We start from the raw sequence: 13607 nt of genomic DNA, 5'->3' as shown, positions 1-13607 counted from the left end.
CAAAACCTGAGTGTGTGTATTCCTGAAAATGGTCAGGAAGGAAGAGAATGAGAAGTGTTAACGTTTTATATACTTTTGTCAAGTTAGTTTTACTGGAAATTATTTAATTAGGATTTTAAAATTGTTGTTAACTGTGATTAGCCTAATCACCCTTTGAACAACTAGGTCCTGGTTGAGTTTCAGATACTAGAATCGCTCATCTATTTGTGATTTAGACGGGGATCTCCCATAGCCCATTTACCCTGTTTGGAGTGTGTTATCCCCAAAGAGATGAAATATTGATTATATCATATACTTCACAGGGTTATCCCATGGTTGTTAGGGGTGGGATTGATACAATCGTTCACCCTAACAGGGCGATCTCAATGTTTTTACCAAGTTCAAAATTAAGATGTTTTACACTCGTGGATATTTTACTTATTCAATTGAGAATGCTGGGGAGGTAAATTAATGGTTGAGTTCCGGGGGAAAGACACGAGGCCTCTTTTCGTACAGGATTGTGCTTAAAGCTTGGTGCCAATGAATTCTATGCACACACCGATTTTAAATCTACAACCCAGAAACTATGTTCCTTGGGGGTGGAAAAAGACCCATTTGCCTATTTTTACATCATGGTTGTGTTTATTCCTTGATGCCCAGCAGTGATATATATGGCAATATTTTGGGGATCTCAACGGTTTCAAATATATAACCAAGAAACTACCGGTAAGTCCCTATAGGTGGGGAAAACTCCAGAGCCTATTTTTACAACAAGATTGTGTTTATCTCTTGGTGCCCAGTGACGCTATATATGGTTATGGGGCGGGAATCTAAGTGATTTCAAGAAAGCCAAATAGCTCCACTGATTGGCCAGTCTAACAATTTGTAGCTTTTTGCATCATCGCCACCTAGGGATGCTACATGTACCTGTCAAATATGAACGATATACATTACATAGTTCCAGAGAAGAAGTTGTTTATGGCAATATAGCCCAATAGCTCCCTTTTGGCCACGTCCTGGGCCAATGAGGGGTTAGCCCTACCATTTGAAGCTTTTTGAATCCCCATCACCGAAAGATGTTACCAGTCAATGAGTGATATTCATTGCGTAGTTCCAAAGAGAGAAGTCGTTTTAATTAAGGATTGATTGTCAATTTTGTTGCTTGCATGGACTGATGAAAGGAAGTGAACCTCGTGCAAATGGTACATGAACTGATCCTTATATTTACGTTAACCAAATTTAAAACTCCCCCACCAGATTGCAAAATTCGGTCGCAACAGTATGACGTAAGTGCGTCACTTTGTAACATTGTTATACTTATCGTACATGTGTGCACAGTAGTGGAACAGCAGACAGTCAACTATTCTCGTCGCCAAGGCAACACAAAATATAGTGCCATACACGGTTTGATTATTACGATGTTGATACACATTGATACGATATTTTCAAGGTAAAATATTCACTTATAACAAATATTTATGATATTGTATAATAAAAACTTAGCAATACCCATATAGATACGAATTTAAAGTGCAGTGTTGACAGTATAGTATGTGTGTGATTTGGTCACTCGAGACACAGGGACTCGGTTAAAAAAATGATGTGATGCAGTCTAGCCGGGATATTCAGAGCTCGAGAAAAAGTGTAACAATGTGGATTTTAGTCGCAGGTTAGCTGGTGATGTTCTTGAAATATTGGATTTCATTGTCGTACTGGCGTTTTGGGATGTACATTTTGATAATAGTAAGTAAAGAAACATTGATTTGAAAATTGGCTGTATTCGACGACCGGAAACTTGTGTCCTTCATATGTTTAGATTGAGTCAAATTACGACAATACTGTGTCCCTGTTCTCGATATAGCATACTTCTGCTACCAGTCTGTTTTGTGTTGTTAAATAGTGTTTAAATTGAGGTTTATTTTCTGAGACCACTGAAATGGTATTAAGCATGGCATTCGAGATACAGCTAACGTTAGACCTACTGCGCTACGTAGGTCATGAGCTCGGTGCTATCGAGAGTGTCAGTGTTCTGTCAGATCCTGTTTTCTAAACTGTCTGCATTATACTGGCATTTTTATTAGCACATAAAGCGGCTATTCCACTTGTGTTCATATACGTTTATAACAATGTTACACAATTCACAAAGTGAAAGTGCATTCAAGTCTGAGGCGGTACAGAACTCGATCGCCATTGTAAACTCAGTGAATGTATTCACACGCCGGCAAGAAAGTGATTCGTCTCGCAGAACAGAAGCACGCGACCCAAAATCTTCAACGGGAAATAAGTGATCTGAGTTTACTATGTTCATTGAGGCGGAGCGAAGTGAAAATGTAAATATTAAGGATTGAGCAGTGTTTTTATTGCGTTGACGGTGGTATGAACGCAATGGGATACAGACATATTCAATATAGCGCGTCAGCATTCAATGCATCAATTCACATAAAACAATTCGTTGAAATACCGTACAAAGAAAACAAAAGTCGTGATGTGTTGCGACGTTGGTAACCACGGCAATCGTGGTTGCTAAGATAATACAATTCGAGTGAATCTACATAAAGACACCAGTTTTGTTTACAAAACTAAAAGAAACAACTCAATATTTTTGTTAAGTACATTTTCCGTTTACAATTCTGTAATATATTCATAACCCACAATTTCTGTCTTAGATTTACTATGGTTGTCAAGCACAGCGGGTATTGACACAACTATAGTAGTGACGTGGTCAATTGTTCTCTAGGAACTGAACGCTTCGGCTATTTGTTGTTAACTTACCTCATGGAGAAGTTAGATATTCACTCATTTCGGCAATCTTCAGTTTAGTTTTTGACAAAGCACTCAAATACTTTCCGGTAATTCACAAAGAGACGACGTTATGATAATTCGCTGATAATTTTTCCATTGCTTAACGCTAATCTTAATGCAATCAGTTTAATTACAGAAACTTCCGGCCAAATATAGCGACATCTATCACTTAGTTCCAGAGAAGAAATCGTTTATAAATAGAAATATAGCCTATTGGCTCCATGATCTTATATTTCCGCTGTAGAGCCACATATTTACCTGTGTTTATCATACCCCGGTATATAATACAGTTAGATAAAATAATGACAGTTCTTGTACAGCATTTACAGTTCTCTGTAAATACTCATCTTCTAAATGATATTTTACATTCCCTTTAACTATACTACGGCGTAAAATACTATTTTGAATTACCTGAATATTGTAAAATCCATAAGATGCAGGAAATGAGTAGAGCCACGTTGCTGCCCATGTCGTCTTCTCGTCATTAAGGAAGTTGACACGGAGGTTTATAACACATGTATATTGGCTATATGGTCACGCATGGCTGTTTATATAAATATAACGGGGTTTTTTTAGCGTATGCCAAATTTTGCGTTTTCTGTACCAAATGACACGTTTTATTTTTAGCGTATTTCATTTTTAGCGTTTTCACAACGTGTAATTCAAATTTTATCATACATATGTTTCATATACAACAAAAACGAAGAAGTACAGTAATAATGATTTATCTACATGTTTGTTTGCTTCAGCAAACTCAGGTCTGTCCCTGACCGGATTTTCTTCGTCCTTCCGTGTAACGGTTACAAATCGTAGTATGGCCATGATTCACTTGGCAATGCCACTCTCGTTATCATTTCAAATAGATCTATACAAAGGACAAAAATATGATCAACTGTGAGTACATTTTATTTAATAAAGCAGTTCAGTCGAGTCACGGCTAGTTAAGTACACCTGTACATGGCATGTGTAAACAGGTGATCAGTTTATGACAACACCCATACAAGGGAGTCTGGAAAATAGCGGAAATTAGACACTCGCTAAAAAAACGATATACGGTAACTGTTTCAACTAAGTAGTAACAAACAGCATGGTATCTGATAAGATTCGATGTCATCAGCTTACCACATTCATATTACACAATGTAGACCAATGTCACCAGCTTATCACAATCATATTACACAATGTAGACCAATGTCACCAGCTTACCAGTCATACTACAATATAAATCTCATCAGCTTACCTGTCAAACTACAATATAAATCTCATCAGCTTACCTGTCATACTACAATATAAATCTCATTAGCTTACCTGTCATACTACAATATACATCTCACCAGCTTACCTGTCATACTACAATATAAATCTCACCAGCTTACCTCGATCGTACTATAATGTAGATCTATGTCATCAGCTTACCAGTCATACTACAATTAAATAAATGTCATCAGCTTCCCACAGCCATATAACAATGTAGTCTAAATATGTCATCAACTTACCACAATCGTATTTCAATGCAGATCTATGTCAGGAACTTACCACAATCGCGCTACATAGAAGATCAATGTCATCGGCTTACCACAATCGTACCTCAATGAAGATCTTACCATAATTGTACTACAATGAAGATCTTACCACAATCATACTACAATGAAGATCTAACCACAATCGTGTTACAATGAAGATCTTACCACTATCGTACTACAATGAAGATCTTACCACAATCGTACTACAAAGAAGATCTTACCACTATCGTACTACAATGAAGATCTTACCACAATCGTACTACAATGAAGATCTTACCACCATCGTGCTACAATGACGATCTTACCACCATCGTGCTACAATGACGATCTTACCACAATCGTGCTACAATGAAGATCTTACCACAATCGTGCTACAATGACGATCTTACCACAATCGTGCTACAATGAAGATCTTACCACAAGCGTGCTACAATGAAGATCTTACCACAATCGTGTAACAATGAAGATTTAACCACAATCGTACTACAATGAAGATCTTACCACAAGCATGCTAAAATGAAGATCTTACCACAATCGTGCTACAATGAAGATCTTACCTCAATCGTGCTACAATGAAGATCTTACCACAATCGTACCTCAATGAAGATCTTACCATAATTGTACTACAATGAAGATCTTACCACAATTCGTGCTACAATGAAGTTCTTACCACAATCGTACTACAATGAAGATCTTACCACAATCGTACTACAATGAAGATCTTACCACAATCGTACTACAATGAAGATCTTACCACAATCGTGCTACAATGAAGATCCTACCACCATCGTGCTACAATGAAGATCTTACCACAATCTTGCTACAATGAAGATCCTACCACAATCGTACTATAATGAAGATCTTACCACAATCGTACTACAATGAAGATCTTACCACAATCGTACTACAATGAAGATCTTACCACAATCGTGCTACAATGAAGATCCTACCACCATCGTACTACAATGAAGATCTTTCCACCATCGTAAAACAATGAAGATTTACCACAAACGTGCTACAATGAAGATCTTACCACAATCGTCTTACAATGTTGATCAATGTCATCAACTTACCACCATCATACTACAATGTAGACCTTACCACAATCGTACTACAATGAATATCTTACCACAATCGTGATACAGTGAAGATCTTAGCACAATCGTACTACAATGAAGATCCTACCATCATCGTACTACAATGAAGATCTTACCACAATCGTGCAGCAATGAAGATCCTACCACCATCGTACTACAATGATGATCTTACCACAATCGTGCTAAAATGAAGATCTTACCACCATCGTACTACAGTGAAGATCTTACCACAATCGTGCTACAATGAAGATTTTACCACAATCGTGCTACAATGAAGATCTTACCACAATCGTCCTACAATGTGGATCAGTGGCTTCAGCTGGTTTAATCCTTTTTTTCCCAAAACTGAAAATCCAGGTAAAACATTTTTGGGAGAAACAGGATTTGTTTACCCAGGGATCTAATTATTTAGTAAACTGAGAAAGTCACTATCTCTCTCATTCATTTATTGCAAAATCCAGGTAATACCGGTAAATACAGGTAGGTAGGTATTTGAACTACAAAAATATCAATTTAATGTTATACCTTGAGATGTGAAATTATATATTAAATTTCATTGACATAATCATATATACGTGAATATATATGTCAAACATATTATACACTTTAAAAAGTTAAAGATGTATTAAAGTTCAGCACAGCACGTCACAGTTCACAGTATAAGTTCTCCTCATGATCAAGAATCAATGCATTGAAGCTGAACCCGGAGCACAGCGTTCTCCCGCGCGCGTCTCATCTAGGGTGACTGACACAAAAGTCTTCCTCACTAAATGGATACCAGCCAAGGTTTCTAGCTAGTTACTCAAAGACAATCCAACTAGAATGTCTGCAGTGTCGATCCCTAGGCCTTTGGATACCATGACCCGCCCGTGATTACCGACACACTTCCTGTGGCTAACCTTGGTCCATAACCGGTCCTGTTGCCGAAGCCGTGGTGGTTTGCAGTGTCTTGATTGGTACAAGGAACGATCTCATTCCAACATGGAGAGCTTCAAAATACACACAACAAAGCACTTGACAATTCCTCACCAAACATTCATACTGATAACTTATATTCATTAGTATTGTACTAGCAACATAACACATAACATATATATATATTTAATACCTGTATTCATAGAAAACAGTATTGCTAACACGTGTAGGTTCATTTCTAACACTTCTAGCACTATGGACAATAGTTCAGATATGGCGCCTCACTGACCTAGTTTACCTGTATATGGACATTCATACACATATTTACTACTAATGCAATATAGGTACCCTATATGTTATAATACAGATTTGAATATAACTTTAACCAATTAAATATGAAAATACTACCATACCAACAATACATAAACATGTATACTACGTCTATTCAGCAAATATACATGTACTTTTTACTGATGATATTATATTTGTACAATGGATAACTAATATGCACTGTTATCTTCAAAATACAATATAATAAGCACACATACATTCATACATACATTACAAATGAGCATTATTTATATCATAAATAAACCAATAGTTTACTTTCTTTGTATAATATTTGTACTGTATAACAAAAGATGAATTTATATTAAGGATGATACATTGTTTACAGAACTATACGTTGCTACATATATGTAGTATGTTTTGTAATAAATATGTTGCTCGGTCGCCATAGTTGATGTAATCGATGTCGCCGTTGTGTAGAAGGGTTTTCAGTTGCGTCAAACGGTTGTCTTACAGGTTGCGTAGGTGGGAATCGGCTCAAGTAGTGGTCTGTCAGCTGCCCAGTCCTGGGTCTGTTTGGATACTTCTTCGTCGTAGATGGCGGGTATGGGTTTGAGTTCCTTCCTACACCTCTTCTTGATGCTGTTAATTATCTTCTGAACTTCCCCCTGGAATTGATATAGATGCATGTATATCAAAACACTTTACTGAGATACACATTTCCGGCATTAATTCATTCCTTTGACTTTTTGACACTTTCAAGCTGAGGGCAGTTAAAAATTTGAGTTTTCTTCACAAAATTTCTTTCGCATCATTCCTTAACGTATAATCCCAAATACATAGCAGTTAGATGTCTTTGATGAAAATATTTCAGATGTGTTGAATCTTGAATGTTCTTCCTTAATACTTCATTGTGTGGTTTAATTATTTTATTTCATTCTCTCACAGATACATGATCCCAGACATATACTGTAATCATTTCTTCAATAAACCAATCAACTATTTGAAATGTACCCTTACAAACTGTGTGCCAGGTATTCTGCAGTTTTTGTTGTCGACGTGGTAAGATCGATATTATGCGGTGTACTTTGAAACATCTGACGATACAACGATGTTATTTTCTCGTTGGATGCGTTTTAACAATCTTTTCCAAAACACCTGCTCTGCGGCGATATCTTTTTCTGGATCTGTTGTGTTTTTGCGTGGCCAATGCAAAGGACGAATGGTATTCCAGTTCTTCCGCATGAGCTTGGGAAATTCACTCCGTTTTATATCGTTTAACAGAATCACAATATTCATGTTCTCTCGACCTTCGCGAAATGAATAAACACTGGCTAATTTCATCGTAAACATCGTCCACTCGTGTTCTAAATATGTACTGCTTACAACGAAAACAGTTCGACGCGAACTATCTATGGCGTCCATAATGTTATCAGCTATGTCACACCCTGGATTAAAGCTTTTCTCATCTAAGCAGTATTGGATTCCCTTTTCATTTAGCCATTGGGCAAATGTGTTTGCTACCCAGCAAGAATCTTCGTCACTGTACGATATAAAAATGTCGTAAGGATATTTATTATATGCGGATGGCTCTCGGCACCTCACTCGCAGCCAAACACTGCGCCGCCATGATTCCCGAGATGCAATACCTAACACAATCAAAAGAACACAAAGTGTAACGGAGACGATCAACCAGAATTGGGAGACACAATTTTCCTGAAATTGATCAAACATTTCAAGGAATTCTTCAATCTTCATTTGCTTTCCTCCTGGAACCGAACAAACAAGTTCCTCCTTGTTATAAATAGCCCGTGTAGTTTCTATCCACGAAATGAAATCCACATTGTGACAGCTGCAAACTAGAGGATTTTCGGAAAGATTAATCCTGAATCGTTCTGTTCTCCTTTGCATTTCATCAAGAGCAACATATTCTGATATTGTCAGTGTGGTTATGAGATTTTTCCTCATGTCAAGTCTTTCCAACACACTGAGGCTTTGAAGTAATCCAGTCGGAAGTCTTTCCATGTTATTCTGGGCTAGGACTAGGGTATGAAGGGAATCCTTTTGATCCTCAAATAACTGAATGTTAAGTGTCTTTATATTATTTGACGAAATATCAACAGATGTCAAATTGTACAATCCTTTGAATAAAGTAGTATTTGCAGTAAAACTGTCACCAAGGCTACAGTGACTGGCCCCAAAACGTGTCAAGTTATGCATTTCTGTGAGTGTTTCAAGATATGGCGTTGAACATTCAAAGCCTGATATGTCCAATTCCGTGAGGTGTATCAGCCCTGTGAAGAATCCGTAGGAACACCGCGGAGTTCGGGTAGGGTTACCTAGGTCGAGAACATGTAGATTATTTTTAGTAGATATTGAAAAATTCATCAGAGCTCCGTCTATGGGACAATGCGACACGTTAAGATAACGAAGCTTTCTTGGTATGAAAAAGACAGTTTGTCGTTTAAACGGAATGTCACGTTTCCTCATCTGTCTCTCACCCATGTATGATATATCCACATACGTAATAGATGGAAATAAATTGATAAGTACTAAAATTACAGGAGAATGAATTATGTTTCTTGATAAGTCTAACATCTCCAGGCACGGTCTTTTAGTCCACGACACAATCGACGCCACTGATATTGTTCCTATAGAATTTCGAGTTAAATTAAGCTTTTTTATACAGATAGTACCCAGGTAGGAAAAATCCGAGTCCGTCAAATGGATCATTCCGTTAAACCTAACATCGTTTGTATGCAGTGTTATCGATTCCATTATTCTTCCCCGCAATCCGTTAAGTGCTCGCAGAAGAACGTTTATTGGTATGGTTCGTTTTGAACTCAAACTAAGCGATGATAGTCTGCTAAACGGAGACAAGCAATCGATCTCAATTTTTTTCATCCGCACAGAGATATCTAAACACGAGATATTTGAGTTCTTAAGTCCGAGAAAAGATGAATTTTGAAATGACACCCGTTCTTCACTAACATTATTAAATTCTATTTTATGCAGTTTGGTTAAATTCAAAAATCCACTTCCGAATCGGAATCCTTCAAAAACATCTATAATAAGAGTCTCCAGTTGTGACATGTGAGAAACTGCATATTGCGGATATAGTTTCGTCAAGTGGAAACGATTTCGTTGAATGTTTAAATATTTAAGTTTTTCCAAGATATGAAAAGTTGTAGTGTCGAATGAATAAACATCGAGATTGTTTTCAGATAAATCCAGATACTCTAAATTACGAAGCCCGTAAAATGCATTGGTCGAAATAATGGACAATTTGTTCATGGAAAGTGTAAGTGCTTTTAAAGCATGAAGATTGCTAAACGATTTACCCGGTAATGTATTAATGTCATTATTCCGTAGGTTCAACGCAGTCGTGTTGACTGGCAAATGTTGGGGCACAGTCTTTAGACGGTATCCTGAACACGTGACACGACTTGTCTCTTCTATCCTGGTGACGTGGCATCCTTTCGTACACGCACCTAGAATAGAAAATATTAACCACATAAGTACATCTTCATCATTAACCACATAAGTCATTATAAGGTAAATGAGTTCTGGAATGTTAAAACAGTATATGGTGGAGATATCTTCATTATTCGGATAAACTGTATCGATTACCAATAACATGTTTATGATGAAGGTGTTTCCATTGGTATTTATCTTGTACATTCCGTCGAGTTTGCTGGGACAGGGTCCAGTTGCTCAAAAGGTGATTAGCTTAATCACTTGATTAGTGAAAATATTTTTTCTCCTTTGCTTCAAAACCTGAGTGTGTGTATTCCTGAAAATGGTCAGGTAGGAAGAGACTGAGAAGTGTTATCATTTTATAAAATTTTGTCAAGTTAGTTTTACCGGAAATTATTTAATTAAGATTTTAAAATTGTTGTTAACTGTGATTAGCCTAATCACCCTTTGAACAACTCGGCCCTGGTTGAGTTTCAGATACTAGAATCGCTCATCTATTTGTGATTTAGACGGGGATCTCCCATAGCCCATTTACGCTGTTTGGAGTGTGTCATCCCCAAAGAGATGAAATATTGATTTTCTCATATACTTTACAGGGTAATCCCATGGTTGTTAGGGGTGGGATTGATACAATCGTTCACCCTAACAGGGCGATCTCAATGTTTTTACCAAGATCAAGATCAAGGGGCATCTAAACAGCAAATCCAGCCAAAATAGTTGATATTTTACAAGGCTATAAATCCCTACTAGGATGCAATTTAATAGAAGTAACTTGATAAGATTTTGATATGTATCATGTCAAACTGTGGGCCTTGCTGTTGACATTTAATTTGTTCATTAGTTCGTCAATTTCAACAAAATATGAGAAAAATGCATGCTTCAGGGGGACATAATTAACTCATTGGTATCGCATTTATTGCGCAAAACAGTCATGTCGTTTTGCTCACAAGAGTCTAAAGCACAAAATAGGAGCATTGGTTTGACTAGATTTGGCTTTATGATATGTATTAACACTGATTTTATTTTGACCTTGAAATGCAAATGGCGGTTGTGAATAATATCACACAATTATGGCATATAAGAAGGTATTTCAAACGTCAAAAAATGCTCTTATTAGATACTATAAAAAACTCTGGACATGGCAGGAAGACTGTTTTTAGGAAAAAATGTTCATCCGTTGAGTTTGGGGTAAAAGATATATTTCTGAAAAAGGCCCAAAACTCACCAGTTTGACAATTTTTCTTAAAAGGGTCATTCTTACTATAATCAGATGTCTTAAAATTATGATATAGGAACATTTTTAATGGCTGAAATGCCCCCTTTATGTCATATTTGTGTAATATCATCCACAGCCGCCATTTGCATTTCAAGGTCAAAACAAAATATGTGTTTATACCCACATAAAGTCAAATCCGGTCCAACAAATGCTCCTACCCTGTGCTATAGACACTTGTGAGCATGACAGCTTGGCTATTTTTCAGGTTTAGTTTGTGACTAACAAATGCTACAACTTGCCACAAATTAACTCTATAGAAGAAATTATGAGTATCTACATCAAATTATTTGTGATTTTAAGACACTTCATGCCCAAACAAACATTTTGGTATATTATATGACTATTTTTGTGCAAATTTTAAGATATTTATTCGTGTTTGAAATTCAACATTATTCTGCTATATAGATGACCCTTAAGATGCTTTACACTCGTGTATATTTTACTTATTCCACTGAGAATGCTGGGGAGGTAAACTACTGGTTGAGTTCCGGGGGAAAGACACGACGGCCTCTTTTTGTAACAGGATTGTGCTTAAAGCTTGGTGCCAATGAATTCTATGCACACACCGATTCTAAATTACAACCCAGAAACTATGTCCCTTGGGGGTGGAAAAAGACCCATTTGCCTATTTTTACATCAGGGTTGTGTTTATTCCTTGATGCCCAGCAGTGATATATATGGCAATATTTTGGGGATCTCAACGGTTTCAAATATATAACCAAGAAACTACAGGTAAGTCCCTATAGGTGGGGAAAACCCGAGTGCCTATTTTTACCAGTTTATCTCTTGGTGCACAGTGACGCTATATATGGTTATGGGGCGGGAATCTAAGAGGTTTCAAAAATACAAAAAGTCGTTTAAAGCAATAAAGCCAAATTGCTTCCCTGATTGGCCAGTCTAACAATTTGTAGCCTTTTGCATCCTCGCGACCTAGGGATGCTACCTGTATAATATGAATGATATACATTACTTAATTCCAGAGAAGAAGTCGTTTATGGCAATATAGACAAATAGCTCCTTTTTGGCCACGTCCTGAGCCAATGAGGAGTCAGCCCTACCATTTGTAGCTTTTTGAATCGCCATCACCGAAAGATATTACCAGTCAAATATGAGTGATATTCATTGCGTAGTTCCAAAGAGAGAAGTCGTTTAAATAAGGATTGAACAGTGTTTTTATTAGGTTGACGGTGGTATGAACACTATGGGATGTAGACATAATCAATATAGCGCGTTAGCGGCTCCTTTGTTTGCCCCGCCCATCACCCCCTTGGGCGTCAGCCCCACCATTTTTAGCTGTTTGAATCATCAATACATACAGAAACTTCCAGTCATATGGGAGCGATATCCATCACTTAGTCCCAGAGGAGAGATCGTTTATAGAAATATAGCCAATTTGCTCCCAGATCTAATATTTCCGCTGTAGAGCCACATATTTACCTGTGTTTATCATACCCCGGTATATAATCCTGTCAGATAAAATAATGACAGTTCTTGTAAAGCATTTACAGTATTTGTTAGTAAAATGTAGACACATCCTTGTCTATAGGACAAATTTAGGATGACACTGATACAGAATATAAATTGTTTTATATGTTCACTCTGATTTTGTCGTTTAGCCATTCAAAACTTTCAGCACAGAACTCATTTTCTGAATTAACAAAGTGATACTTTACACTCCCTTTAAATCAACTACGACGTAAAATACTATTTTGATTTACCTGAATATTGTAAAATCCATAGGATGCAGGACATGAGTACATTCACGTTGCTGTCCATGTCGTCTTCTCGTCATCAAGGAAGTTGACACGGAGGTTTATAACACAAGTATATTGGCTATATGGTCACGCATGGCTGTTTATATATATATATATATATATCTGTTTCCACTAAGTAGTAACAAACAGCTTAACAACATATTGTTGTAGTCTTGATAAACATATCAGGAGATCATTATATTGTGTTATTAATAAAGTAGAAATTTTCCGTGCGACTGATTTGATAATCATGTAAATGTTATGCTGTTATCATACTCTAATTTTGTTACGTGTATACGTGTTTGCTGGCAGTGAAGAGGGCAAAGCGAAAAGAGGAAGTTGTTTGTAATGTTTGGGATCGGGGTGGTTTTAAGTTACGTAAGAATATTCATGACGTTATTATTCACATCACGAATCATCACGAAGCATTTTAAGATATTTTTTGTTCGTGGCAAACTTATTGACACATGGTATCTGATTGGATTCGATGTCATCA

At 36.9% G+C, this 13607-nt stretch overlaps 1 protein-coding gene across 1 annotated transcript; it reads right to left on the bottom strand.

The window, feature by feature from the left end:
• Positions 1–3669: 3669 nt before the first annotated feature.
• On the bottom strand, positions 3670–13164 carry LOC117343604 (toll-like receptor 4). The gene is made up of 2 exons (XM_033906037.1): positions 13076–13164; positions 3670–10095 (listed from the first exon to the last, which is right to left on the bottom strand). The coding sequence occupies exons 1-2, from the start codon at positions 13131–13133 to the stop codon at positions 7679–7681; spliced, it is 2475 nt and encodes an 824-aa protein (XP_033761928.1). The 5' UTR covers positions 13134–13164; the 3' UTR covers positions 3670–7678.
• Between the last annotated feature and the right edge of the window lie 443 nt (positions 13165–13607).

This window comes from Pecten maximus, chromosome 15 (genome assembly GCF_902652985.1).
Source record: "Pecten maximus chromosome 15, xPecMax1.1, whole genome shotgun sequence".
NCBI lineage: Eukaryota > Metazoa > Mollusca > Bivalvia > Pectinida > Pectinidae > Pecten > Pecten maximus.
Note: the sequence above shows the minus strand (reverse complement) of the source record. Positions and strands in the feature narration are given on the sequence as shown.